Source organism: Prunus avium, chromosome 4, assembly GCF_965620075.1.
Source record: "Prunus avium chromosome 4, drPruAviu1.hap1.1, whole genome shotgun sequence".
In the NCBI taxonomy this organism is placed as follows: Eukaryota; Viridiplantae; Streptophyta; class Magnoliopsida; order Rosales; family Rosaceae; genus Prunus; species Prunus avium.
Window position 1 is genome coordinate 22,094,478 of NC_142287.1, and position 26,717 is coordinate 22,121,194.

The window sequence follows — 26,717 nt, forward strand, 5'->3', positions numbered from 1 at the left end:
TGAGGTTTTGGAAGGCCAAACGACCTCAGAATGCCAAAATCCATCTTACATCACAGCAAAGCTGTGAGTTTGACTTGTGGCGTCGTTCCCTTTCTGAAATGGTATTTTGCGTCCAAATCAAAGTTCGGATGACAAATCCGCAAATTCCCACTACATCCTTTTCTCTAGCTCAACCCCGATAAAATCTGTCATTTGTCCTACATCAAAATCTCAACAATCAACACATAAGACCAAAACAATAACAAGAATGTAACTACATAAAAAATCAATAAAACTAATGAACAAAGAACAATAAAACCTGAAGTTTGAGCATTGTTCTTCAACTTGAAGCAAAGAACAAGAACTCCAACTCCAACTCCAATTGATTTTCTGCCCCTTGCCACCACAAACGCCAGGAAACTGCAACAAAGAGGAGGAAATGAAACACAGCAGACCAAAGGGAATTTGAGATGAAAAAAAATACAGAAGAAAAAGTGGACCAGAAGCAACAACGAAGGAACAAAAGGGCATAAAGAATTCTCTAAAAAAAAAGGGCATCAAGAATAAATAAAAAAAGAAGTGGGAGACATCATGCATATATATCGTTTTGGCATATACAATACATATATATGGAGGACTATAATTTTTGTTGTGCCCCAAAAACTTTTGGGCCCCATGCCGTTGCCCTGTTCGCCCTGGATCAACATCTCTTGTAATTACTCCTTTATTAATGAAATTCTGTTTGTTCTAAAAAAAATTATTTATGTGGGATTCATAAATAATAATAAATAAAAAAAGAGGGTCATAGTTTTTATATTTTAAGAAAAGGACGATGAACATGAACAAGAGACTCTTTCCACTACCCAAAAGAGATTTCGATTCTTTCTTGTACATGAACAAGAAATATTTTATTCGTCCCCTTCATGCATACGTAGACAAAAACACTTAGCACAGGTATTTTTATTTGTTTTGGTATTTTTATATTCTTAATCTAAAACTTTGTTTTGTTTCTAATACATTAACAGCACTGCTACAACCTTGTTCAATCTCTACAGTCCAGATCTCTGCAAAGAATGCAATTTTTTTTAAGAAACTAAGAAAATACATTTTTATGTATTTATCAACACCTTTAGAAAAAAGAAACAAAAAAACTTTTTGACGTGGGTATGACTAGCTACTCATAAAAGGGGATGTAGTGAAATTTAACAAAAAGAAAAAGTTCTCAAAATTATTTTAACAAAATTTAATTTAATTTATACAAACGATATTGGGAGAGGGAGAAATCAAACCTAGGACTTACGATGCAGGATAACTGCTCTTAATCATTTGAGTTACAAGTTTGATAAAATCTTGTGGCCCACTTTATTAGAAGATATTGTATAAAAAGACAAAAACCATTTTATGACCATGGTAATAGCATAGCATCTGACCCATTGTCTTTTCTTTTTCTTGGTAAAAAATGTTTAATTAACATGAGTGGGTGATTAAATAATTAAAAAGATGCATTTGCAATTATCTCAAAGCACACTTGAAACAAAACCCGCACCAAACAGATGCTGCTGACTTACATTAAATCCGAAATATAAAAGCTCATGATTTCTAAAGCACACCCACCAACTCAAATGGAATATGCTCTAATCATAGTTTGAGATTCTAAACACGAAATGCGAATAAGCCTAAGGTCCACATTGACATTTTGCTTTCTCAAAGCAGAGACAGTCTTGGATATTATTGAATTATTATTTCTCTCACCAACCTGGTCAAATAAAAAAAAACCGCCTAACTCCTTGTATAACAGGTGATTATGTTTGAATCATTATTGGTATCTACAATTACACTCTTGGTTCATATGACCAAAAATCCAGCAACCATGGATCTTCATAGAAACTCTTCCCCTGCCTCTGCCTACGCCAGAAATTGCCGCCTCCCTTTCCCCGTCATTTATGTTACATGAACGTAAACCTCCTCGAGGCCAAGCTTCTCACTGCTTTGACTGAAGAAACAGGGAAATAAAATGATGTTTAGGCCAAAAGAGTAGATTGGATTTAGTATCATAAAGGGAGAAACCAAGCAAATTCCCAACATCATCCTGTCAGAGTCAACTTGGGCGCCTATCATTCTCGACTTTAAATAATGGTGTAAAATTATGAAACAAACTTGTAAGTTCAAAGTAAAATTAGGTAGACTTTTATGGTCCAAGCAAAGCATGAAAGAGGCCACCTAACACTACATAAATCAACATCCTAATTAGTGGCAATGATCCTTGCCAGTATTTACATCAGGCACATCTAACACCTAAGTTGCTCTGGTTATGAGCCAAGGCTACACCTAACCTTTCATCAAGGTAGGGTAAAGAAAGTAGAAAGTCTAACTTAAAAAGATACACATAGTCTAAGGCTGCAATGCCATCACTATCATAAGCACGTGACACAACCCATACCTACAAAAATATCCCCCAAATACCTGTTGGCATCTTTAACATACAAACAAAAGCCATGAAAAGAAAGCAAGCAAATAAGTTTGTCCGTATCTATAGAGTTGGCGAATTTGCATCAGAGAAAGTGTTGCAATATAATAACAATAGCTGGGCCACATCATAACAACTTAAAATTCTGGAAATAATGGTAAATATACAACAGTTTTGATACGATGTTAAGAGTACGTGATTCAAACATATGGAGTTCAAATCTCTTTAAATGCAATCTCCCAATATAAGATTAATTCTACATGTTGAGTATTTTAATGAGAAATGTTAGGTTCATCATGTATCAAAATGGGAGATCATTAGTTCAAATCCATGATACTATGACCTCACAATTTATGTTGAATCCCAGGTGTTGGGGGAAAGAAGCCCACACGCAAAGGAGAATGTTAGAATATATAAACAACAATTGGTCTGTATTCTAGTAGTTCAAAGTTTTGGAAATAATGGCAACTGAAAATTTATCATGGATATCCAAAAAGTTAGTAGGGGTGATAAAGCAGAAAAGGCCGTAAATAAATTATGAACAATCAAGCTCAATGCATAACATGGGCTTACCTGGGAATACAAGAAAGTTCCGAAAATTGCAATAGCAGCTCCAAGAGCATTGACGGGCTGAACAGGTGTGTGGAATATGATGATGGAGGACACTATGACAGATATACGTTTCATGGTGTTTCCTATGCTAAATGTCAAGGGAGAAATCTCATCCAGGGACATGTATGACACCTGGTTGTATAGATGATAGAAGACACTCTGGGCCGCCATCCACCTATTATGTATAACCGACAGCAATTCATAAGTATAAGAAGGCATTTGTATAAATAAAAAATAACAAAGGGGATCACGGTGTTAACAAGAACAAAACAAAGTATTGCTCCTATATAGTGATTCAAGGTCCAAACAACATTTACAACACATGGTCTTTGCAACAACATTGCCAGATGTATCTTATTCTCCGTACAAGAAATAAAAAGTATGGAATGCAAAATATAATGATTAACCAGCAATGTGTAACAATAACTGCAGATATGGAAACAATTAAAAAATGAACATAGTTTCACTATTGGCTCATCTGATGAACACTTCCAAATACCAGTACATTGACGTAAAAAGACCCTGTAACATAAATAATGAAGCTACAAACATTCAGCAAAGAAGTGGATTGCAGGAACCTATTATAACTATCATTTTGATGCCAGAGAGTGTTCAAAACCTACTAATTTTCATGTAGAAAAAGTTCATGATCAGTAAAAATGAGATAATCTAATTAGATAAACTTCTAGCACTTACTACCTAACCAAAACCAACATGACTTGTCCCTTGCATCATGTGCATTCTATTATGGCCATTCAAGACATCTCTGGAAATTAATTTTTTAGGTAGTAGTCTCTAGAAGAGATTTGACTCTGGACAGATTGTGAATTTGGATTCAGTTAAGTGAAATAAGTGAAAATCCATTGAATTAACAAACAAATCCATACACCTAAAATAAACACATAAAAGTTGTGGTGTTTGGATTATACGTTTTCATTATTGATTTAGGGATCATGTGCCTTATTTTCTAACATGGTAAAACAAATGCACACCTAGAACTGAAGACACCAAACAGTAGAAACATATCACAGTTGGTATCAGGGCAGGAACCAGGAAATATCACAGCTAGTAGATAGCATGTAATTACCATATTAAGTTGGGTCCAATTTGAGAGATGGCCGTTTCAAATCCAGCTTTCCACATCGTAGGTCCCTCAACAGCAATTGCAAATGGTGTGAGAATTATGAGCGACAAGATAGATAGACAGGCATAATAGTTCATCCCACTAACAGACTTTCCCTTCATGCCCCGCTTTGAAAATATGTTCCGAAAGACAAAAGCCAGGTTAGATATCATGGCCCCCATAAATCCTGAAACAAACAGTAAAAAGACAAATTTAACACTCTAGAACCTTAAAGAAAAACAAGCAAACTCATTTCAAACCTAAATAACTAGAAATTACAATTTAATGACAGAAATTTAACCATACCAAAACTCTGCAACTGGATAAAACTCAACCTGAAGGATAAAGAAGGATAAAGAAGCATACAATATGAAGAGTGGAAATTTAATTTGGTTGCAGAAGAATATAAAGATAAGGTATGTAAATTACATGTTTAGAACTTTAGATCTTTATTGATGAAATGTTAGCGCCTAACTAGCTTTATTGCAAAACTCCCTAACAACAAAGATGTTAATTATAATATATATTGGTTTTCTTTTCCAGCGCAGCATGACACAGATTGTAAAAGAAAGAAAACAGAGTACTACCAATTCAGAAAATAATAAGATCAATAAACCAAGAATTTTAACAATTCTGTTCCCTCTAGGAAAAAGAATGGTTACCTATCATGTTGAAGTTAAGCTCTGTCAAGGCAGCAAGACCACACCCACCGATGATTGGAAGGAGGGACAGGTAGACGGATGTAGGGAAGGACTCGCCCAACAGGAACCTTGAAACCAATACACTGAAAGCTGGCTCTCCACTCTTGATGATATGAGTGAAAGAAACTGCAACCTTAGACATACTAACAGTCGCTGCTACATGCCCAATTGTATGTGCCACAGCAACCTGTTGTGAAAACAGCAACAAGAAAGTCACAACCAATAACCAAAAAAGAAAGCATAGAAATTTCAAGCAAAATGATAATAAACAGCGAAAGTCTGTAAGTCATCTGGCAAAAGACTTCAAAACTGTCAAACTCAGCAAACATTTGAGACCTCTCAAACAAAGGCAACCACTAAAGCTAAGGCATTATTTATTTCAATTACTCCTTTTCTTTTCACTACCAAAACATAACTTTTTTTTATTTCCTTAATTTTCTCAGCAACCAAACAAAATGGTTATTTTCACAATAAAAGACATTCAAAAATCAAAATTCACTTTCAATACCAAAACTTAAAGACCATAAAGCAGAACCAGTTAAAAACTTCACTTTCTATCATTCTCCTCCATTCTCAGAAAACCCAAAGAACATAAACAGAAGAAACAAAAAAAAAACCCAATTCAACTTACAGGAAACAGAGCCTTCCAGAAGTCCATATCAGTCTTGGGCGCCTCAGCAATCCTAGTAGCCCAGGAGATCAACATGATCAAAGACCCACATGCCAAAGACAAAGTGGAGGTCAACCAAGGGAAGGGGTAGGCGTTCAACACCTTCTTATTGTATATATTGAAAACCACGTTCAGAGCCCACCACATAGCAAAATACACACCGATCTTCAGCTTCTTTGCCGCCTCTGATCGAGTATCGGGCTTCGGAAGCTCGATGTTCGACTCGATCGGCTGCGATCGGTCGGCCTCGTAAGCTTGGCATTTGATCAAACTTGTTCGAGGCTTTGGAGACCCAAAACTCTCGATCGCAGACACATGTAAGGCCTTTTGCACTGAAATAACTGATCTCTGAGACTTTTGCACCGGAAGAGAGGGCAAAAACAACGATCTTTGCATCGGCGGCCGAGTGCTCTGCCGCAAAAAGATATCAGACCCATTTGTTATAGTTGAGTATTGCTTCACAGAGCAGATCATGGTGAAAACAGCTTTAATTTCTGGCGTGAAAATTCAAGTGGGTTTTCTGTGAAACACAGAAAAAACCCAATACAGATCAATGGGTCAGAGTCGGGTTTTGAAGAGAAGAGTTGGAACCCAATAACAATTCACGGCTGCTGAACCAAAAACAAAGGAGAGAAAAATAAAACTTTGGCTTTGTTTGACCTGAAAAAAGCTTGAAAGTTGAACCCGGAACGGTAGATCTTCAATATATAGTAAAGATCAAAGCTTTGAATAAAATAAAAAAGAAAAGGGTAGGAAAATACTTCTTTTTTCCCCTCAGATTTTATGATCGGGGTAGCTTTCGTAGAACAGAGTAATCTAATAAATATATGACAGCAGAGAGACAGAAATATTGAATTTTAATTTTGATTATTATTTCTTTTCGACGTTTGGGTTTGGTGGCAGGGGTTTGTTGGGTGTGTTTTGTGAGACTTTGAAATCTACAAATACAATGGCTTTCTTCTCTGAAATCTCAGTCCAGAGAGAAGTGTTACCAAATAGTCATGTGAGTGCGCACCTTTTACATTAAAAGTATCTCGTCAACTTTCTCTTCTTTCACAGGGAGTACTACAGACTACAAACAATACGTTTTGGTTTCTAAAAGGTATTTTGTAGGTTTCTATATACTGCGGTTGGGTGTATGAAGACTTGGATCCAACTCAAGTGCAAAGAGGCGGACACAATACTTTAGCCCATTGGTTTAACCCACGCCTGCTCAACCAACCATGTCTTGCCATTCACTAGGTCTAAATTATAAGGGGTGAGCAAAAAATTGGTGAGCCATCAAAACCAACCAAATCACCTAGTTGGGCCGGTTCATTGATTTTGGAGACTTTAAATAGAAATAAAATGTCACGCCCCGGATCCGGGAGTTGGTGGAAATCTCGCGCTCGGTGCGTGAGAAACATAAAAAGTAAAATTAAATTAAATAAAAAGAAAGCCGAAACATAAAGTAAACTTTTCTTATAAAATTAGCTCCCAAAATCTTACAACTTTACAATTAATAAATAAAGCTCTATCACTCTCATCTAATTCAGCCTCAACTTGTTTAGTCCTTGTCTTGCTCACTAATTCATCTGAAAAATTAAACAGGGTGAGGGATGAGCAACCACCGCTCAGTGAGTAGATTATGTAATATGCCAGTCAAGCAATGTCGTTTTACACACTTCAGAAAATATCATGAAAAGATACACCAATCCAGATCATATCACATCATCCCTTCATATCTTGGTTATCCTTCATAGCATGTAACCAACCACATGACCCCTATTGGCCTTACTGCCCTATGTCCCCGTGTGGTACATCTATCCCTCGGATACTCCAAAATTGAAGTTCTCATGTTCCATGAATAATACATACTTCATAAATATTCCAATCAATATATATAGTATGAAAGATTGCACCAAATTAGACATGCTTGACTTGAAATAGAGAGATATTTGTAAATAGAACAAATCCACGATAATTCATGGTTTTCATATTTTATCACAAAATAAGAACTTTTAGAACACATTACATAAACTACTCACCTTGCTAATGAGAACCCTTTAAATAAATTGGCAAGACAACCCATCTACCTATCTTCATATACTACTACTCAAACCAAGCTCCAAGAGTTTCATCACCACTCTCTCTCTCTCTCTCTCTCTCTCTATTTTATTTCCTCGTTCTATTGCCTCTACTTTTCTGAAGAGGGAAATGATAATTGAAGAAACAATGGTTGTATTTATAGGATTTCAAGGGCGGTAGTTATGAGATAACTTCAATGCATAAGGATCATCTCCTTATTTCAAGTAGCTTTTCCTTCACTCTAAGTCAATAGAAGGATAAGAATAAATACAATGAAGACACGTATTGATGACTCAATCATCTAATTCATTGACATCTAATTAGTTTGTAAGCAAATAAAACTAGTAGACCATCTAATGCATAATTGATTGACACATGCTAACTACGTGGAGTACATAAAAGAACTCAATTTACACAGCCATGCATGATCCTAGATAGCTATGCACAAAATCCTTCTACCAAGAACTAATTAATATTAATATTAAAAGCAAATTTTAAGAAAATCATCAAAATCATTTAATTTTCTTGAATATATATATATATATATATATATATATATATATATATATATATATATATAAATTACGGGGTTTCACATAAAAGTTGAAGCCTTTTAGGGCTCGTTTGGGAGTGCTTCTTCCCGAAGCAGTTATGCCAGTAGCACTTATGACATAAGCGCTTCTACAAAGAAGCAGTTTATCGTTTGGATGTCATATTTAAAAGTACTTTTACACTACATAAAAGCGCTTTTGATATTTTGTTTAGTGGTTGGCTGACACAATAAAAGCACTTTTAAAAGTACTTTAAAAAAATTTAAAGAAAATAAGCCTTTTTTAAATTTACAGAAAATATCTCAATTTCTAGAAGAAAAGAAACTCCTTGAATAGAAATTGTTGGGGTCTTTTTGTTCCAGCAGCTAGACGAATGGGCTTGGGTTGCTGTAAAGGATGAGCTGAGGAGGTTGCCCCTGTTTCTAAGTTCGAAGACCAGGCTCCAAGAGAGTTTTGAAAGGGTTTGTGAAAACCCTTTGAAAACACCTTGGTTCCCTTCACCAATGAACCAAATAAACGTGACAAATTAGCAATGGAATGGCTTGGCATGAGGAGCCTGTGGCATGGGAGCTAAGCTTTCACAAGTTTAGCAATTTGAGAGAGAGAAAAGCATGAGTTTCTTACAGAGGACAGAAATTAAGACTGGGGCAGAGGAAGATTAGGAAGGTTTTTTATCTCAGGAAAAGAAGAAGACCACGGAGGAAAAGGATTGGGTGGCTTGAGTAAATTTCAGGTTGCTTGACAAAGCTTGGTCAAGCTCTGAAACTGGGTTTGCAGGTGAGAGAGGAAGCTTGCTCTCCGAAGAATGGGTTGGTTTTCTGGGTAGCTAAGGCTCTCTTTTATAGCTACAAAGAACCCTAATTTTATCTAACCTCTTCCTCCCTTTTTCGTTGCTTCTTCCCACTTGATCCTATTTGATGCAATTTTCCTATCCAAGGTGCATGGGTAAGGAGCCCATTGTGGTTCCAAGGTTTTGACGCAGCTGGACCTCCCCCATAAGGGTGAGGCGCCACCTGCTTTCCTTGTGGGTTTTCAAGATGGAGCTTGCAGAGGAAAAGAGAGATGGAGGAAGTTCTTTGTCCGATGGGTATTCCTATGAATCTCCTTTGGTTTTTGCAGTGGCTTGCTATTTGACTTGGGTATGAGACTTATGACAATGCTAGTTCTTTGTCCGTTGGGGTTATCAGTGTTCTCCTTTCCAGCGGCCCGCACGCTTTCGTCCAGCTGCTGGAAGTGGCTTATCCGTTTTTGGGCATTCTAACTGTCATGGATTTTCCTAAATGCTACAGCAGCCTATGGGATGTTCTCCTAAGGCATTGGGTCATATTCTCTCCTCTCTCATGCTAACCCATGTGTTTGGGCTCAAGAAATAGGCTTGAGTTTTGGGGCTCCCAAGCAGCCCAAAACTTCCATTTCTTGGCTCATCAATGGGCCCCATGAAAGCTCGTTACCATCCATACCACAACCCACTCAAGCAAGCCCCGAGCATTTGCGTGGCTTGGGCCCACTTAAGCTTGTAGCATGGCTATGTGTGAAATAATGATTTCCTGCTTGGCATGGCATGTCGCTTGGCGTGCTTGAATTTTGTCGTCTTTGAAAAGAGACATAATGCTTGACAAAATAATTAGCATGAGCTTGTAGAGCCAATGCCTTTTATAGGCTCATTTTAATTCCTAGCGTGATAAATTGCATATTTATTTGGCATGGCACGTGTTTGTGGCTCGTGCAAGCGTGCATGAAGAATTTCGCATGTTCTGCATCGGGTTTCTTCTTAATAAGGTGTCGCATTGGGCCGGGGATTTATTTGGGCCCAACCCTTGATTTTTTGGGCCTCAACAGAAATCTTATGTTGAGTAATTCACAATTAAGATGTTGGTCTTGCAGTCTATCTGGATTTCTGGTTGGGGATCACAGAAGGAACTGGATGAAGCCAAGTTGAATTTTGCTGCTGAGGTACCAAATTTGAATTTTCAATGGGATGCATATGTCTTTGCCTAATCTTTCTAGGCTCAGTAACCTAATGGGATGTCCTGTTTGATTTTCTTGATTCCATGCAGGGTGACCACGTGAGTTTCTTAAATGTCTACAAAGGATTTCTTCAGTCTTGTAAATCTTCGCAGTGGTGTCATAAGAACTTTGTAAACTACCAAGCCATGGTGTGTATCAGTAATTAGCTGGTTTGATTAATTTAACAAATGTGGAATAAAGTCAGAAAATAAAGAGCAAATCTCTTCAATATTGAGAGAAGCCATGAGAGAGATGGAATAGAAGCTTAAGGGTTTCCATGGGTGTTTTGGCGTCTGTTGGGCTTTTCGCGGGTAGTGTTTTGGTTTTAATAGGAGAGAGAAAGAGAGAGGGGGAAAAAAAAGAAAGAAAGGGTATTTTGGCATTTAAAAAAATTAAATATGGGTATTTTCAGTATTTTAAAAGTTTCATTAAAGGGAGCTAAGTGCTTCTCGTGTTTTTGTCCTGCAGCGCTTTTAAGAAGAAGCACCTCTCAAGTGCTTCTTTCAAAACCACTCCAAGTGCTTTTGGATCTCACCCAAAGCGCTTTTGCAATTTTTGCCAAACACCATTTTTAAAATATAGAAGCGCTTTCACCCATTTAGAAGCGTTTTTCGCTGCTCCAAAAGCACTCCCAAACGAGCTCTTATATTCAACACTTAACTGCTTTTGTACAAAAATAAAAATAAAAAGTTCCACGTTTAGGTGCTAAGTTGGTTAGTTTAAGTAAAAGAGACTCACTATAAGAAAAGTAAAGAAAAAGGCCCAAAAAATTTCAGAGAATAGCTTTAAAAGTAACAATCACACACCTAAAAGGCATTTTTAGCTTATGTAATTGTTGGACTAAAGGTTTTATTTTTCTGGAGGCCATGTGCGGTCGCCCAGCCTGCACACTCTATATGCAGAACCCACAATACATTATATAATTTGATCCATACACCCAACCAAACCTATTAATTACTAAAAGTAAAACAAAAGCAAGTAAAATAAAATTCCAACCCTAACACAAATTTTTTGGCTAAACCGAAACATTGTTTGAAAATCGATCCAAAGCCACTGAACAACCTATCAACCCACACTTCCGTTATCTGATTGGAACCATTGACCCAACCACTGGAAGCACCGCCACTGCCACAAGTTACCGCTCGATTAGAGGCATCACCTTATTGTTGTTCCTTCAAAAGAAAAAGAAATATGCATTAAACTCCTATTGTTCGACAAAACCCTCTGATGATTTAAACAAAATTAGGTGGAATGTCACTGAAAAATCTATATAGCTCCAATGACACTACAATGAATAACTCTTTTAGATTGTTTGGTAGCATTTGAACGAACAAGAAAGATCTATACGACGTATTTTCACTAAAATCTTGATTCACATTTGGTGTTGATCTATACCAAACAGAATCACAACCCTCACGAAGACAAACTTGTAAAAAGCTTTCGAAAAAAACTCAAGCAATCGACCTGTAACTCATTTGGAGGCTTCCCAACTACCATTTGACACTCCATCCATTAAGAGTAGCTTGTTTTTTTTCCTATGTAGGGTTTAGTTATTGTCTGAACTATGTTAGGGTTTAGTTATTGTGAGAGGAAAAGTCAAAATAAGTGGAAGTTTGACGAAGAAAGTGCTTAAGGTTGCATGGATGTGTGTTAGAGTTATTGGATCTAGCGAGAAGATTTTACTTTTGATTTTAATGCTCCCTAAAGATGATTGGATAATAGGGTAAAATAGACAATTCACATTTTAAATTTCTCATATTTTAATGCAACATTTTGCTCCTTTGCTAACCAGTGTGATTGGGTTTTTTTTTTTTTTTTTTGTCTCTCTCTCTAATGATTTAGTTTTGCTAATTTATCTTTATTGAATTAGACTTTTCAGGGACGGACCCAAGATTTCAAACTTAATTGGACTAAATTTAACTTTCATATAAACATACTAAGTAGATAGAAAACTCGACCTTATGATGTAATTTCATTGATAACAACAAATAATACACCTAGTCAAGGGGGGACATAAACAATTTCTTCTACTTTTCTTTCTTTTTTTCCATTGACCGTGCATTCTTTTTTTTTTTTTTTTCTCTATGTGTAGAGATGTGCAGCTTTTCTTTTCTCCATTTTATTCTCCACGTGCATTGCAAGGAATTCCTTAGGATAGTAGCTTATTCAATTAGCTGGGAAAAAAAAAGCCACCTGGGCTGTAGCCCAAGTTAACCATGCCTATGGTCCGTCTCAACTTCCTGTCATTAGCATTTTTCTAAATAAGATGTTTTTGTTGGTATTTTGAAAGGGCTTATTTGTTGAAATGCCCCATGTGGTTCCCAAATAGTCTCAATTTGCCTCTTGACGTTTCAAATGACTTAATCTCCCCCTTGAACTTTCATAACGTTATGTTTCAAATAAAAATTGTTAAATCAGTTGAAGGGGCATGGGTATTTTGGTAAAGTTAATTATTAAAAATTTAAAAATTCAAATTAAATATAAAAAATAAAGATAAAAATGTATTCTTTTTTTTCTCCCTAATCGTCAGGCCCCACCACCTTCTCCCTCATGCAATGCATTTCATTCCAATTTTTTATGATAAACTAATAGATAATTGACTAAATAAACATCCTGCAAAGTTTTAATAAAAATTTCCAAGTTTTTCTTACAATTTCTGTGGTTTTTATTCAATTTTTATCGATATCGATAATATCCCGATATTTCTATCGAAATGTCCGTGATTTTGGCCTACCGATATTTCCGATATTTTAGACCTTGATCTCAACTAGCCCCATTGCCCAACCAACCCACACCCAGCCAAAACCCACCCCACCTTCTCCCCCCCCCCTCTCTCTCTCTCTCTCTCTCTCTCTCTCTCTCTCTCTCTCTCTCTCGTCAACCCCCTCCCCCAATTGTCAAAAGGCTCAAAACCCACAAATAAAATCACTAAATTGACATCAGATTTCGCATCTGTGGCAGTCTAGATCTTCCTCGATGGCTACCAAAGAAAGAGAGAGAATTGGGAGGAAAGAGATAGAGGGTGAATTGTTGGTTAGGGTTTGATGATGTCGAAGAGAGGAGGAGATGGTGGAGGGCGAGTTGGGTTTTTGGCTGCCAAAGAGAGAGAGGGGGGAAAGGGAGAGAAAGAGGGAGAAAGAAGGAAGAGGGGTTGCTGGGTTTTTTTTGGTACCTTTGTTTTGACAAAGGTGGGGAGGAGGAAGGTGGTTGTTGGGGTTGGTTGGGTGGTGGGGCTAGTTGTGATGAGGGAAAAGGTGGTGAGTGCTGACAATTGAGGGAGAAAAAAGAAGAGGAGATATTTTCATCTTAATTTTTTACCTATTTTAAATAATTTCAATCATTTTTTATATTTAATTTGAATTTTTTAATTTTTAATAGTTAAATTTACCAAAATACCCATGTCACGTCAACTGATTTAACAGTTTTTATATGAAAACTAATGGAATGGGGCAACCCTGGTCACATAATAGAAGTTCAGGGGGAAATTGAGTCATTTGAAACTTCAGGGGGCAAACTGAGACTATTTGGAAACAACAGGGGTCAATTCAACAAATAAGCCTTTTGAAAGTTTAACCAAATGCTCCTTATCCTTTTAGAGCAAGTCCAGCAGCTCAGGCTAGACTCGGGCTAGGGGACTTTTGGGCAAAAAATCAATTCCAGCAGCTCAGGTTGGCTCGAGTTGCAGGTGGGGACAACGAAGACGGGTTGGCCCAAGGGCGGGTCGAGCCCGAGATCCAAAACGAGGGAGGCTGACGTCAGCAACAAAAAAAATTGAAAAAAATTGAAAAAAATACAAAAAAATTCAGATTTAAAAAAAAAAAAAATACTTAGTCATATTTTTCACTTCCCACACCAAAAATCTTTTTAAAAAAAATTGTCCAAATTAATTGTTTAGGTAAACAAATTTGTGAAAAAAACAAAAAAAATGAATAGTATTTGCCCTTTGCCATGACAATTGCTGGAAACACACATTGCTTTTTGCAAAGGCAGCCACTATTCACGTGAATAGTAGCTGCCCTAGCACCTCCTTGCCATGGCAAGGGTCTGGAAGTGCTCTTATAGATATGGATAGATGAGAGAGCTTCAAATAAGCTACTATTTGTGGGACCTACTATAAGTTGTATTTTATGACTCCATCAACTTTTAGCATCTTTGTTAAAATATCATTTGTGCAGAAATTTCAACATCAGAAATCATTTGATTAAACATTCGATCATTACTTGCAAGAATATGAGTGCAAGTTTTTTTTTCTTTACAAAATGATATCTTACTACTCTACAGGTACATGCCTAAACTCGGTTGCAAGGGGGTGGGCATGCATTGTTGGCCAACTGGCCAAACCCACGTATGCCACAAATTGTTTATTTGAATTCTCACATTTCTTTTTTTGCGCTTTTGGGCATTTGTTTTAATATACAAAATGATATTGGGAGATGGAGGAATCGAACCTAGGAAGTTTGGTGCATGAGTAAATAATTCTAACCACATGAGCTACAAGCCACTTGCTGCGCTTTTGGGCTTTAGGATTATCCCTTGATCACTAAATCCTTTAGGGATCCAAATCCTCTGCTTCGATCTGCTTGATTTTTAACCCGAATTTATCACCTTACTGAATAAAAAAAAATCCAAAACTGATATATTTTTAAAACCAAGAAATCCTTAAAAGATTATATCCACTTTGCCGACAGTTCCCCTCCCCAAAAAATTTCTTCTTCTTCATCATTTAGCCGATGCAATTCATAAGAAAACCATATTTAACCCACACGTCTCCAATCAAGCCTTCTTAGGCATCAAAATGAAAGAAGAAAAGAATCCATTAATAAGAACTTGATTTTAAAAACAAACAAGAAACTTGAATAGAGATCCCCAATGATGAAGAATTTGATTTGAGGAAGGGTACTTATCTCTTTCTGCTGGTTGCATAATCTCCAATAAGGGTCAGACTCTTCGAGAACAGATTTTCCTTGAGAAAGCAACAAAAAAAAAACATTTTATCATATTTTAGTCTTTGGATGGTTTTTTTAATAGTAAATTGAGGTTACTCCCATAAAATTCATTTAAAATCATCTACAATCCTTCCTTTTATTTTTCTATTTAAAATACCCAATTTTTTCAAATAATACCCGATCACTAGGATCCAACTAAGTAGTTACCTAATATAACTTAAAATCTGATTTATTATATTTTTCGGATTCCAAAACTACCCCTATTTATAATTTAACGTGTTATGTGGGAGGTGTATTAAGCCTTGGTTCCTGAATTTTATTGTTTTGATTTCCTCCCACCGAATTAGCTTGCAATTTCAATCCTCTTTATGCATATTAGTTTTGATTATGAATTTAATTTGCATAATGGTATTTTGCATAGGGATAGTGATTTGTTGGATCAGTTTTATTTTTCTGAGAAAAGCCATGATTTTCCTTAACGGGAGTTCTTGTTGCATCCAGGATTCCGATGCCGACAACACTGACTGCGACAAACTATTCCGGCGCCGACGACTTAAATCTTGAGTGGGCTGCCCTGCATAACACAAGTAATTTATGCATATTTAGAAATCTGATTTCTTAGATAGGTAAATTACGATGCAGAGTCTTACTCGACAAGACCGATGCAAAGTCTTATTAGGAGAAAGAACAGGTGATGTCATTATAGTGTTGAGAGCAGATCATCGTTTTTTAAGAACATTTTAATTCTTTGTTTGCCAGGTTTTTATGTTCATTGAAATTCTGATTGGTGACTAAAGTGCTGTGGGTTCTTTATTATGTCGACTTGTTGTGGGTTCTTTCTGTTATCCGATTATCTTTCTAGCTTCTGTTGCTAGAACACAACTTGTGACTAAAGTCAACTCAGCTCTCATGTAAACTAAACGACCAATTGTATTTTCATGGATATATCATTTGCATCACCCCACTAGGTAAATTACTCATTAGGTACCTACCTATACCCATTATTGTGGGGCCGCTCTGGTTGTTTCTTTTTGAATACTTAATCTCAAACCACTAAAAACATTAAAAAAAAAATGGCTAAAAACCATTTGGAGTCACTCTGGTTGTTTCTTTGTGTACACTAAATTAGGAAGAGCAAACTAAAAACCCAGCAATAATTAGGAATTTGAGATTAGGTAAAAATGTTTTAGAAAACCCAATTCATTTTTTTTTTCCAACAAGAAGTTGGGTGTGTGTTTAATTTTTGCACATCACGTGTTTGACGAAATACCAACTGTGTAGATAATGTAGGAGATGTTAAAACATAGGTTCAAATTAATTTGATACAAATGGATATAGATGGGTATATGTCTAGGAAATAGAATTTTTAGGGACCTATATTGAACAAGCCCTTTTTTTAATGAGGTGACAAATTCAGATTAAAAGTCAAGCACATTCAAGCAAAGAAAAATAAAGTAGAGGATTCGAATTCAACTTGTAGTTAAACATTTGTGGCCTTTTTGTTTTGGTGAGCGACCTTCTTATTTTTGATTTAGGCGTTTTCACTTTTGTACATGTCACCAAGTTAGCATTAATATTAGAGTGCTGCTATTTCTACCTACTGTCCTAATTCCTCACCCACATCTTTCCACTCATTTAAATTTGAAAAAAGATAATCCTATCTTTCCACCAACCATTATTCCTAAAATACTCTTTAATTATTAATTCAAGCATTTCCACCTCTTTCAATCCAGTACGCCAAAGAGGAAGGTTATCGTCTGCCTTTAACAAAGCAATTGACATGGGTAACCATACTGCAAAAAAGTATGAACTAATGAATACAAGCACTTGAAGTATTGACATATTCATCATGGAGTGGTCAGTGGCGGATGCAGGAATGACCACTCATGGGGTCATAGTGTAAACTACCTAATAATTTTTTAAGATGAAAAAAATATTGAAAATGAAACGATAGTACTTTCACTCATAATTAATCTCAAAAATAATATTACAAGTTACAATTGTCCACGACGAGGTTTCATTTATTTGAATTGAGGCTTAGGGTTTAGAAATTAGAACTTACTTGAATTGAATTGTAAACTTTCACAAAAATAGTGGCGGCAACGGGAATGGCTGGTGGTGAACGGTAGCTAGCACCCTTGGTGGCGGTGGCAAGGGAGGAGATGGTGGTAGAGGTCTTGGGGAGATTGGGGTTAGGGAGGAGAAATATGAAAATTTGGAGTTTAGAGGGTCTGTTTTCGGGTCTGTTTGCTGTTAAGAAGTTGCAGCCCCTTTTTTTTTTTTTTTTATAAAAGTCCTAGACCAAAGCGACGTCGTTTTGGCTAGGTCTTTTTAAAAAAATTGCATTGCCCAAAACGACGTCGTTTTGCAAGGCAGTTTTTAAAAATAAAAAAACTGAAAAGAACCCCAGCCACCGAAGCTTCTTCTTCTCCATGGGGTCATTTCCATGGCTTCCAAGGGCAAAAACCAGTCCCTAACACTAAACTCCAGATCTGCCATGGGGTCATCTGACCCCATTGACCCCATGGTGGATCCGCCTCTGGGAGTGGTCGACTCATGTGAGCAGCGAGGAGCAGCAAGAAGGACGTGGAGGAGAAAGGATGGTGGTTATAGCGTCGCTGTGTGTGTCGTTGGAGGGAGGAGAACAAGATGATGGGTCTTACGCTTTTTTTTTTCTTTTTTCTTTTTGTCAAACTATGGAATAGGTGGGTTATGTGAATTTAGGTTTTTTCCCTAAGTTCTTAGAAGTCATTTTACAAATGAGTAAATTTGCCTTTAAAATTTTTAAGATAAGGTGGGTGGGGAAATAGGACAGAGGGTGGAAATAGCAGAACTCTAATATTATTATATATCTTTTTATGTATGTCTAAAATGCCCGTGCCAATACGGTCTAACCCAGTGGAAAAGGGCCTTGACTTGCAGATCAGTGGCCTCAGATTCGAACCTCCATGGCACTTTGGTAGTGTGTGTATATGAGAAACTCCATCCCCTTTGTAGTTTAGACTTATATTTTAAAAAAATGCCCATCAACACTATTAATATTCATTAATTTATTTCAATTACACTCTGGATTTTGGGGATCTCATCCCTTACTATATTTAATGAATTACCTCATATCGGTCTGATGTAGAAAATGATTTTCACAAAGTCTCAGGCCAAATAGGTTTTACTCGAGCTCTAGCAATGTAAAAAAATAATTATTTTCCAGTTTGGGGTTAACACCTGTGATAAGTTTTCTATCTCGATTAACTGTAAAAAGTCATCACCATACATGGTAATTGCTAAGTTTTTTTTCTTCTTTTTTTAATGTTCACATAAAGACATGAAAGGGAGAAAAAGACTTACATGGGAAAATCCTTACATAAATAAAACGAGAAAAAAGATTTCCATATACGGGAATAAATGTGTTATTAAATTGGCCATGATATTGTTCACATGACTTACCAAAAAAAGAAAACAGCCTAGATATGGTGCTATATGCATTTGGAGATTACTTTATAAGTCTAGCTATCGCAGTCCCCAAATGCTTCATACATTAACCAAAATGGCTGGAGTCTCATCTGTTCTTCACATAACTCTCTTTCTTTGTCTCATCACAATCTCTGCATTCCATCCAACATATTCAAAACCAAATGGTTTCAGCCTCAAGCTCATCCCCAGAGAGGCTCCTGAATCTCCTTTGTACCCTGGAAACCTCACTCTACTTGAACGAATTCAAAGAATGATCAAGTTCTCCGAAGCCAGATCTCACTATTTGGACTTAATTTCATCTTCAAATTCCACCATAGAACTTGACAATATAAGTCTTACTTTGCTTCGTGACAACTTCTTCTACATGGTGCAAGTCGGCATTGGATCCCCAGCCACAGTTGTGTTCTTACTTTTGGATACCGGCGGTAGCCTAATTTGGACGCAGTGCAAACCTTGTCAAAATTGTTACCCACAAGCAACTCCCATTTACGATTCAGCACAATCGTGGAGTTATCGAAAGCTTGCTTGCAACCACCACTTTTGTCAAGGTCCCCGGGCCCTTTACCAATGTGTTAACGACGAATGTGTCTACAACATCAATTATGGTGGTGGGGCATTGACTAGAGGTATAGCTTCTATTGAAATATTCACATTTCCATTTAACATCACAACCACTCTACGCGTTGCTGACATAGTCTTTTGTTGTTCGAACGACAATCGAAACATTCAATTTGCGAAAAATGGTGTCATTTCGGGGGTGTTGGGGTTAAGCTTGAACCCTGATTCACTATTGTCCCAGTTGGCTGATCAAACCCAAAGACGTTTCTCATATTGCTTGGTTCCTTTTACTGAAGCACAAATGGCTCCTAGTGTGGTAAGGTTCGGGGATGATATACCAGCACCACATGGAGGTATTAGCACAACTCCTTTTGTAACACCACCAGGATCTCCATTTTACAACTTAAATCTTTTGGATATAAGTGTTGGATCAGGCAAGTTAGGGTTTCCACCGGGTACCTTTGCATATATATAGTCAAAGTGGTACCCGTGGTTTCTTCATTGATTCAGGTGCCCTAATCTCTCAACTTGATCAAAATGCCAATGGACGTAACACGTACCGGGAGGTTATGAGGGCATTTCAAAACTATTATGATTCTCTCCATCTTACCAGAATTGGTCGGGTGCCTGAAGGGTTTCAATTATGTTACAGCTATACGCCGCAGTTTACTCAATTTGCCTCTATGACATACCACTTTGAGGGTGCTAATTATGTTGTTGATCCAAGATATGTGAACTTTTATAATCATGAGGCAGGTCATTTTTGCGTAGCAATGATGCCAGGTAATAGGAAATCTATACTAGGAGCATGGCATCAGCAAAGTATGAGGCTCATCTACGATCTCAACACTCATGCGCTCCAATTTACTCCTGAAATTTGTGCTAATGATGACCATCCTTAATTGATTGTATTCTTCACAGCTTTCTTTCTTCTTTTCTTTGGTTCCTTTTACTTTGAATTGCAGTTGCCTGTTTGGTGCTGTGAAATTTTGTTAATAATGTTTTGGAACCAAGTTTTTGCTTCTTCAAATCAGATATTATATAGCCTCATCGAAAAAGATATAAATTGTGAAATCGAGCCCTAGTATGTTTAATTTGGGCCTGCATGTAGTTCTTTTTGTACTTTTGGGCCCTTGGGCCCAGTCTACCAAAAAATAAAAAGTGTTTTTTATCCTCCCCCAAACCCCCGTTCCTTTATTTAGTGCAAGCAATTGGGGAAGGGGATTTACACATTTTATCATTGGGTGCCTGGTGGTTTCGAACCTCCGACCACATGGTGGAGGTGGAAGAGCTCAACCAAAAGAGATATACCCCACTGACCTTCCCCTTAAATACTTAGATATTTGTTTAATCAAATCATTAGTTTGTCTGTTAGTAGAAAATTAAGGGCTTTTAGACTAGGAACCAAGAAGCCTACAGACTTGTTGAAATCCAATATGGCCAAGAAGAAAGGAAATTAAGAAAATTGGTTAACTATTTGGTAAAACATATATTTCCTACCATTATTTGGAAACCTTTTCCATTTAGAAATGGCTTAAACACAAGGTATTTGTATGCAAGGCCACACAAACTACCCTTCTCGTAAAATTTGAGTCAGCTATCACTTGATCTCTTTGTGCTGTTTAATTCGCCCTCCTTTGTTTTCTAGTCATGGCTTTGATGAAGAGTATTACACTGAGACTTTTGGTGACAATGGCTCTCTATGGTGTTTGTTTTGGTGCTATTTATAGAGTTGGTGACTCTAATGGCTGGACTTCTAGATGCCTTGTTGATTACAACGAGTGGGCTTCAACAAAGGACTTCCACGTCAACGACACCCTCATATTTACTTATAACAGTCAATTCCATAACGTGATGCAAGTTACCAACCAAGATTTCCAATCTTGCAACACAACCTACACCTCTGGCTCTGACACTGTCACCCTTAATAGGTCCAGCCATTTTTACTTTCTCTGTGGTACTCCTGGCCATTGCCAACATGGACAAAAAGTCAACATCAACGTCACGCTGCCTATATCTGCAGATGGTTCGTTTGCAAGCCCAAGCCCGGCACCTTATGGAGCATCGCCTTCTTCTGAAGTGTTGTTTCTAAGCAGTGCTCCTACTCTTCGTCTTTTGAAGCTTGAGTTCACCACTGTTGTGTTATGTGTTTTGGGTTTTGTACTTTAGACAGGTTTCTTAATATTATTGTACGTACGGGTGTTAATGTTTCAATTCCTGGGGTAGATGAGGATGTAGGGTTTTTTTTTTGGTCGGAAGATGAGGATGTAGGGTTAGGTTTGATATATAACATTTTTCAATTTATTTGGGTTTCTATATTTTTTGGTTCGTGTCCCTGTGTGTCACTGCTTTGTACTACAAAATTAAACAACTAATTTGCAGCAATGAACTTTCTCATAGAAATTTTTTAACACACTAAGAACCAATTAGAAAATAACAAGTGGCAAGTTTTGAGATTTTACCTTCAAATAAACTCTATACAGGTAATTATATAATATGTCATAAATGAGCCTATTAATGAAAAGAACTTAATTTATACATGCGATTTTGATAAACGTAGGTATTCATCATCATTAAAAAAAAAAAACAAAACAAAACAAAAGGGATAAAAAAAAAAGAAAAGCATTTTGGCTCTTCATTGAAAAAGAAAAGAAAAAGAAATAAACTTCTTGTGTGCAAGCAGTTGAGGGTTGTGAGTGGGAGAACGCATAATAGAACTTCATATTCACTCGCGTACATTAAAAAGGTGTCATTTTAAATAAATTAACCTTTGAACAATTTAATTATATAGGATGAATAAATACACATTGATTGAAAAAATTATCATTTTCTTCGTTTTCAGTTAACCAATGTATATTTGCTGCCTTGACAAAAAATGGAAATATTATTAAAAAATGCGTATGTATGTGTATAATATGAGTATTAAACAAGAAAATGCTAAATTCTTTATACAGGTAAAAACTATGAAAAAGTTAAAACTAAAAAGGGGATAATAAAAACTCGGGTAGTGGCCTAATAGTAATGGATAATACTCTAAACTACTCTTATTGATAAAATAAAATCACGGAAAAGAAAAATTAATAAGGAAAAGGGGTATTTATTTCAGAGTATACAAAAATCACGGAAAAGAAAAATTAGTAAGGAAAAGGGGTATTTACAGAGTACAGCCGTACGGCTATAGTCGATTTTAAATTTTTTTTAAATAAATAGTATAGCCGCGCGGTTATACTCGGGTTTTTATTAAAAGTTTAATAAATAGTACAGCCGCGCCGCCGCACTATTTACATATAATATTTTCCGACAGTACAGCCGGTCGGCTATACTCGGGTTTTTAAAATTGTTTTTAATACATAGTATAGCCGTTCGGCTATACTGTTTAAATATAATATTATAAAACGTATAGCCGCGCGGCTATACTATTTATTTATAAATAAAAAAATCACAGTACCACTCCTAACCTTCACTTCACTTTCATTCAAAACCTAAAACAGCTCCCTCTTAATACTATTAGCATCAAATCCTTCCAATAATTTAAAGTACAAATTGCTTCCGAGGATTATTGCACACTCGACTGTTGGCTTCTTTTTTTCTTTTCTTTTAATTTTTCTGTTTTTGTGATACCAGTTCATATATCCAATCCAAGTAACTGCAGTGTCTATGGACGTATGCATGCAAGGTATTAATTACACAAAGGGATCCTAATTTGATATACCTCTCTCTTTTAATTTTTAATTTATATATATTTTTTTGGAGAAAAAACTGTCTTCGTATTTTTTTTTTTTCATTTTATCTTTTAATGTATTTTAAGTCCTTAGATAACTTGGCTCAAGGGAAAATTAGCAACAACTATATGGGCATAAATCATTATCTGACAGATGAGCACTAGTTATAATTAACTCTGTTATGAAGAAATTAAAATAAAAAAAATCCTACTGTAACTACTAGTTGGAAACCTACTCCATGTTGGAGTCGGCTAATAGATACACACTATATATGCAAGGGCACCCCACAGTCTACTCTCACGCAAAATTTCAGTCAGCTCTTCGTTCCCTTAACACAAATTTGATCAATCACTCGATCATTTTTCTGCTCTTTAATCCGCTCTCCTTTTTGTTGTCTACTCATGGCTTTGGAAAAAAGTACACTGATTTTCTTGGTTATGCTTGCTTTATGCGGTGTTTGTTTTGGTGTTGTGTATAGAGTTGGTGACTCTAGTGGTTGGTCTTCTAGAGGCCTTGTTGATTACAACGAGTGGACTTCAACAAAAGACTTCCATGTTGGCGACACACTCATATTTGCTTACAACAATCAATTCCACAACGTGATGCAAGTTACTAACCAAGATTACGAATCTTGCAACCCTACCTCTCCGATCGCAGTCTATACATCGGGATCCGACACCATTACCCTTGAAATGCCCGGCAACTTTTACTTTTTGTGTGGTGCTCCTGGCCATTGTCAAGCCGGACAAAGGGTTGAGATCACGGCCACCCTACCTACACCAGATGGCTCTTTTGTAAGTCCAAGCCCGGCACCTTATGGATCCTCACCTTCAGCTTCTCATTCAGAAGTGTCTCCAAGCTTTGATCAAAGTAGTGGTCCTGCTCCTCATTCTGAAATGATGTCGCCAAGCTCAGCTCTAAGCATTCATTTTTCGAAACTTGGGTTGGGTGTCACCGTCTTTGTGTTATCTACTCTTTTGGGTCTTGTATTTTAGATATGTTTATTCTTAGTATAGTAGGGATGCTAATGTTTCATTCAATATATGCTTTTTTGGATTCTGTCATACAAGTTAATTATATTTCTCATCAATACTAAAAAGAACAAGTTAAACAACGTTGTGAATTTGTACGTGCAATCTTTATCATAGTATGGGTCTACCTTAAATCATTAATGGAAGAACATTTTTCTCCCCTAACCTGGAGATATTCGAGTTGACATTCCTTTTGTATTGAAACTTCCACCTTAAAGGACATAAACCTTTAAAAATTGAATATATATGATGAATAAATTAGCATAAACAAATAAAAATTCTTTGTTTTCAGTCAAACAAGATAGCTTTCTCAGCATTTTTTCAGGAATATTGGAACCTTTTTCCAGTGGGGTGGTTCGATTTTTGCCAAAATCTCTAAAGAAACCGGCGGTTCGGTTTTGCAATTTTTCTGTTTTCTTTTCTTTAATTTAGTTTTCTAATTTTTTTAGATTTTAAATGTTAAACCAGTTTTTTTTTTAAATAATTTTTATTTAGATCCACGTGACATTATCTCATTGGATATGTGGGAACCACATACGTGCCACGTCATCAATTTAACATAACCTAAATAACATGACCAAATTGATGTGTGAGGTGTAACATAAAGGACCAATAATGTAAAAAAAAACATAAAGAATCAAAAGTGATAATTTTGCAAACCTTAGTGACCATTTGTGATAAAAATCCTTAAATATGGTGTTGATGAAAGAATCTAGATAAATGATTCTTTTTTGGGTTGACTTTGATGATTTGAGTGTTCCGATTGTGGAAATATTTTTTATCACCACTTTAACCCATGTGTACTCTCACTACCCTTCTCAATATTTGACACGTGTTCATGAGACCATGTTCATGGGTTCCCATGGACACGTGTCAAATATTAAGAAGGGTGGTGAGGGTACACCTTGAGTTAAAGTGATAAGCAAAAATATTCTATCCGATTGTGGGTGTTGGGGTTTTATGATCAATGAGGGAGCGTGTTAATCTTTGTTCTTATCTTCAAAATTATTATTCAACATTATAGCTCATCATTCGTGTTTTCTCTTTCGCATTATCCATACAAATTTCTTTTCTTTTATACGATTTTTTGTTTTTTGCTTTTAATGTTTGTGATTATCTTCAAAATTAAACTTTATTATTCAACATTATATCTTGACAATCTAGTTTTATAAGTGGTTGACAATGAAAGCTTCAGCCTTTGATAAATATAAAATCAAATTAATCAATAATGAGAAATCTTCTATACAATAATTTTTCCCGTTAAATGGGTTAGAATAATTAAATAATAAAAAACGCAATTTATTAATAAATCAATCAAAATAAATAAAATAAAATTATTCTCAAGAACAAAATGTTTGTTATGTTAATGAATATATTTAATTTGATATGTGTATCTGTGTGTGTGTCAGGCCAGGGACCTGACAGTGACAAAAACTCTGGTAAGATTTTGCTCCTTATCTTTCTCCTTTAGTTTTTCTCTCCTAACTTCTATTCATCCATGTAATTGTATCTTGAGTTATTATGTGAATGATGAGAGGGAAATGTTCGTCATATTTCTCCATCATATTGATTACTTTCCCATACAAGTAGCTAGCTAGGTTTTCCAAAATAGCAAAATAGAAATGGAAAGGTACGACTAAAAAACCTGTAAAAGCTAGTTTAGGAATGGGGAGAGTGAAGCTTCAGATCAAGAGGATTGAGAATACGACTAATAGACAAGTCTTTCTCAAAAAGAAGAACCGGGCTTATCCACAAAGCCTACGAGCTCTCTGTTCTCTGTAATGTTAATGCAGCGTTTATCATGTTTTCTCCATATCTATATAGGCTTAGGCTACTTCATGTATATCATTTCCAAAAGCCGCTACTTTATCTTATTATCTCTAGCTTCCTGTGAATTATATGTGAATTATATATGCGTTCTTGGAAATATTTTGACCACCAAATTTGAATCATACCCACATACGGATAAGCTGGGTTGTTGTTTGAGCTTTTTAATTTAACTCTGTTATGAAAAATAAAATAAAAAATCCTATTCCATGTTGGAGTCGGCTAATAGATGCACACACTATTTATATGCAAGGGCACCCCATTCTTCTTTCACCCAAAATTTCTGTCAGCTATATACTTCATTCCTTTTACATAAATTTGATCTCTCCCTGCTCTTTAATTTGCTCTCCTTTGTTGTCTGCTCATGGCTTTGGGAAAAAGTAGACTGACTTTCTTGCTCATGCTGGCTTTCTGTGGCGTTTGTTTTGGTGCTGTGTATAGAGTTGGTGACTCCAATGGGTGGACTTCTAGAGGCCTTGTTGATTACAATGAGTGGGCTTCAACAAAAAACCTTCATGTCAACGACACCCTCATTTTTACTTACAACAATCAATTCCACAACGTGATGCAAGTTACCAACCAAGATTTCGAATCTTGCAACCCTACCTCTCCGGTGGCAGTCTATACCTCGGGATCCGACACCATCACCCTTGAAAGACCTGGAAACTTTTACTTTATGTGTGGTGCTCCTGGACATTGTCAAGCCGGACAAAGGGTTGAGATCACGGCCACCCTACCTACACCAGATGACTCATTTGCAAGTCCAAGCCCGACACCTTATGGATCATCACCTTCAGCCTCTCATTCTGCAGTGTTGTCGCCAAGCTCAGCTCTAAGCACTAGTCCTGCTCTTCATTTTTCAAAACTTGGGTTGGGTGTCACCATGTTTGTGTTATCTACTCTCTTGGGTTTTGTATTTTAAATATGTTTCTTAATAATATATAGTAGGGATGTTAATGTTTCTTTCATTTCATGAGGTAGGTGA

General features: G+C 36.4%; 3 protein-coding genes and 2 pseudogenes across 3 annotated transcripts; 4 read left to right on the forward strand and 1 right to left on the reverse strand.

Moving 5' to 3' along the window:
• Positions 1–1,507: 1,507 nt before the first annotated feature.
• Positions 1,508–6,581, reverse strand: LOC110769163 (glucose-6-phosphate/phosphate translocator 1, chloroplastic). Its single transcript, XM_021973096.2, has 5 exons — positions 5,514–6,581; positions 4,844–5,069; positions 4,146–4,368; positions 3,020–3,233; positions 1,508–1,972 (listed from the first exon to the last, which is right to left on the reverse strand). The coding sequence occupies exons 1-5, from the start codon at positions 6,024–6,026 to the stop codon at positions 1,961–1,963; spliced, it is 1,188 nt and encodes a 395-aa protein (XP_021828788.2). The 5' UTR covers positions 6,027–6,581; the 3' UTR covers positions 1,508–1,960.
• A 12,086-nt stretch (positions 6,582–18,667) lies between these two features.
• Positions 18,668–20,054, forward strand: LOC110769185 (aspartic proteinase CDR1-like). Its single transcript, XM_088252360.1, has 2 exons — positions 18,668–19,586; positions 19,663–20,054. Exons 1-2 carry the CDS (start codon positions 18,668–18,670, stop codon positions 20,052–20,054), a joined length of 1,311 nt encoding a protein of 436 aa, XP_088108486.1.
• Positions 20,055–20,802: 748 nt separating this feature from the next.
• LOC110769196 (mavicyanin pseudogene) lies at positions 20,803–21,321 on the forward strand (annotated as a pseudogene).
• A 1,990-nt stretch (positions 21,322–23,311) lies between these two features.
• LOC148295030 (mavicyanin-like) lies at positions 23,312–23,869 on the forward strand. The gene is made up of 2 exons (XM_088251723.1): positions 23,312–23,750; positions 23,790–23,869. Exons 1-2 carry the CDS (start codon positions 23,312–23,314, stop codon positions 23,867–23,869), a joined length of 519 nt encoding a protein of 172 aa, XP_088107849.1.
• Positions 23,870–26,132: 2,263 nt separating this feature from the next.
• On the forward strand, positions 26,133–26,654 carry LOC110747820 (mavicyanin pseudogene; annotated as a pseudogene).
• Positions 26,655–26,717: the final 63 nt, after the last annotated feature.

What these genes read in the sequence shown, in the direction of transcription:
- LOC110769163 (XM_021973096.2), bottom strand. Translation starts at nt 6,026, where the DNA reads ATGATCTGCTCTGTGAAGCAATACTCAACTATAACAAATGGGTCTGAT. An exon ending in TCTGGAAGGCTCTGTTTCCT is followed by an intron (nt 5,070 to 5,513) that starts GTAAGTTGAATT and finishes TTTTCACAACAG; the next exon opens with GTTGCTGTGGCACATACAAT. An exon ending in GCTTAACTTCAACATGATAG is followed by an intron (nt 4,369 to 4,843) that starts GTAACCATTCTT and finishes TGTTTGTTTCAG; the next exon opens with GATTTATGGGGGCCATGATA.
- LOC110769185 (XM_088252360.1), top strand. Translation starts at nt 18,668, where the DNA reads ATGGCTGGAGTCTCATCTGTTCTTCACATAACTCTCTTTCTTTGTCTC. An exon ending in GGATATAAGTGTTGGATCAG is followed by an intron (nt 19,587 to 19,662) that starts GCAAGTTAGGGT and finishes TCATTGATTCAG; the next exon opens with GTGCCCTAATCTCTCAACTT.
- LOC148295030 (XM_088251723.1), top strand. Translation starts at nt 23,312, where the DNA reads ATGCTTGCTTTATGCGGTGTTTGTTTTGGTGTTGTGTATAGAGTTGGT. An exon ending in AAGCTTTGATCAAAGTAGTG is followed by an intron (nt 23,751 to 23,789) that starts GTCCTGCTCCTC and finishes CGCCAAGCTCAG; the next exon opens with CTCTAAGCATTCATTTTTCG.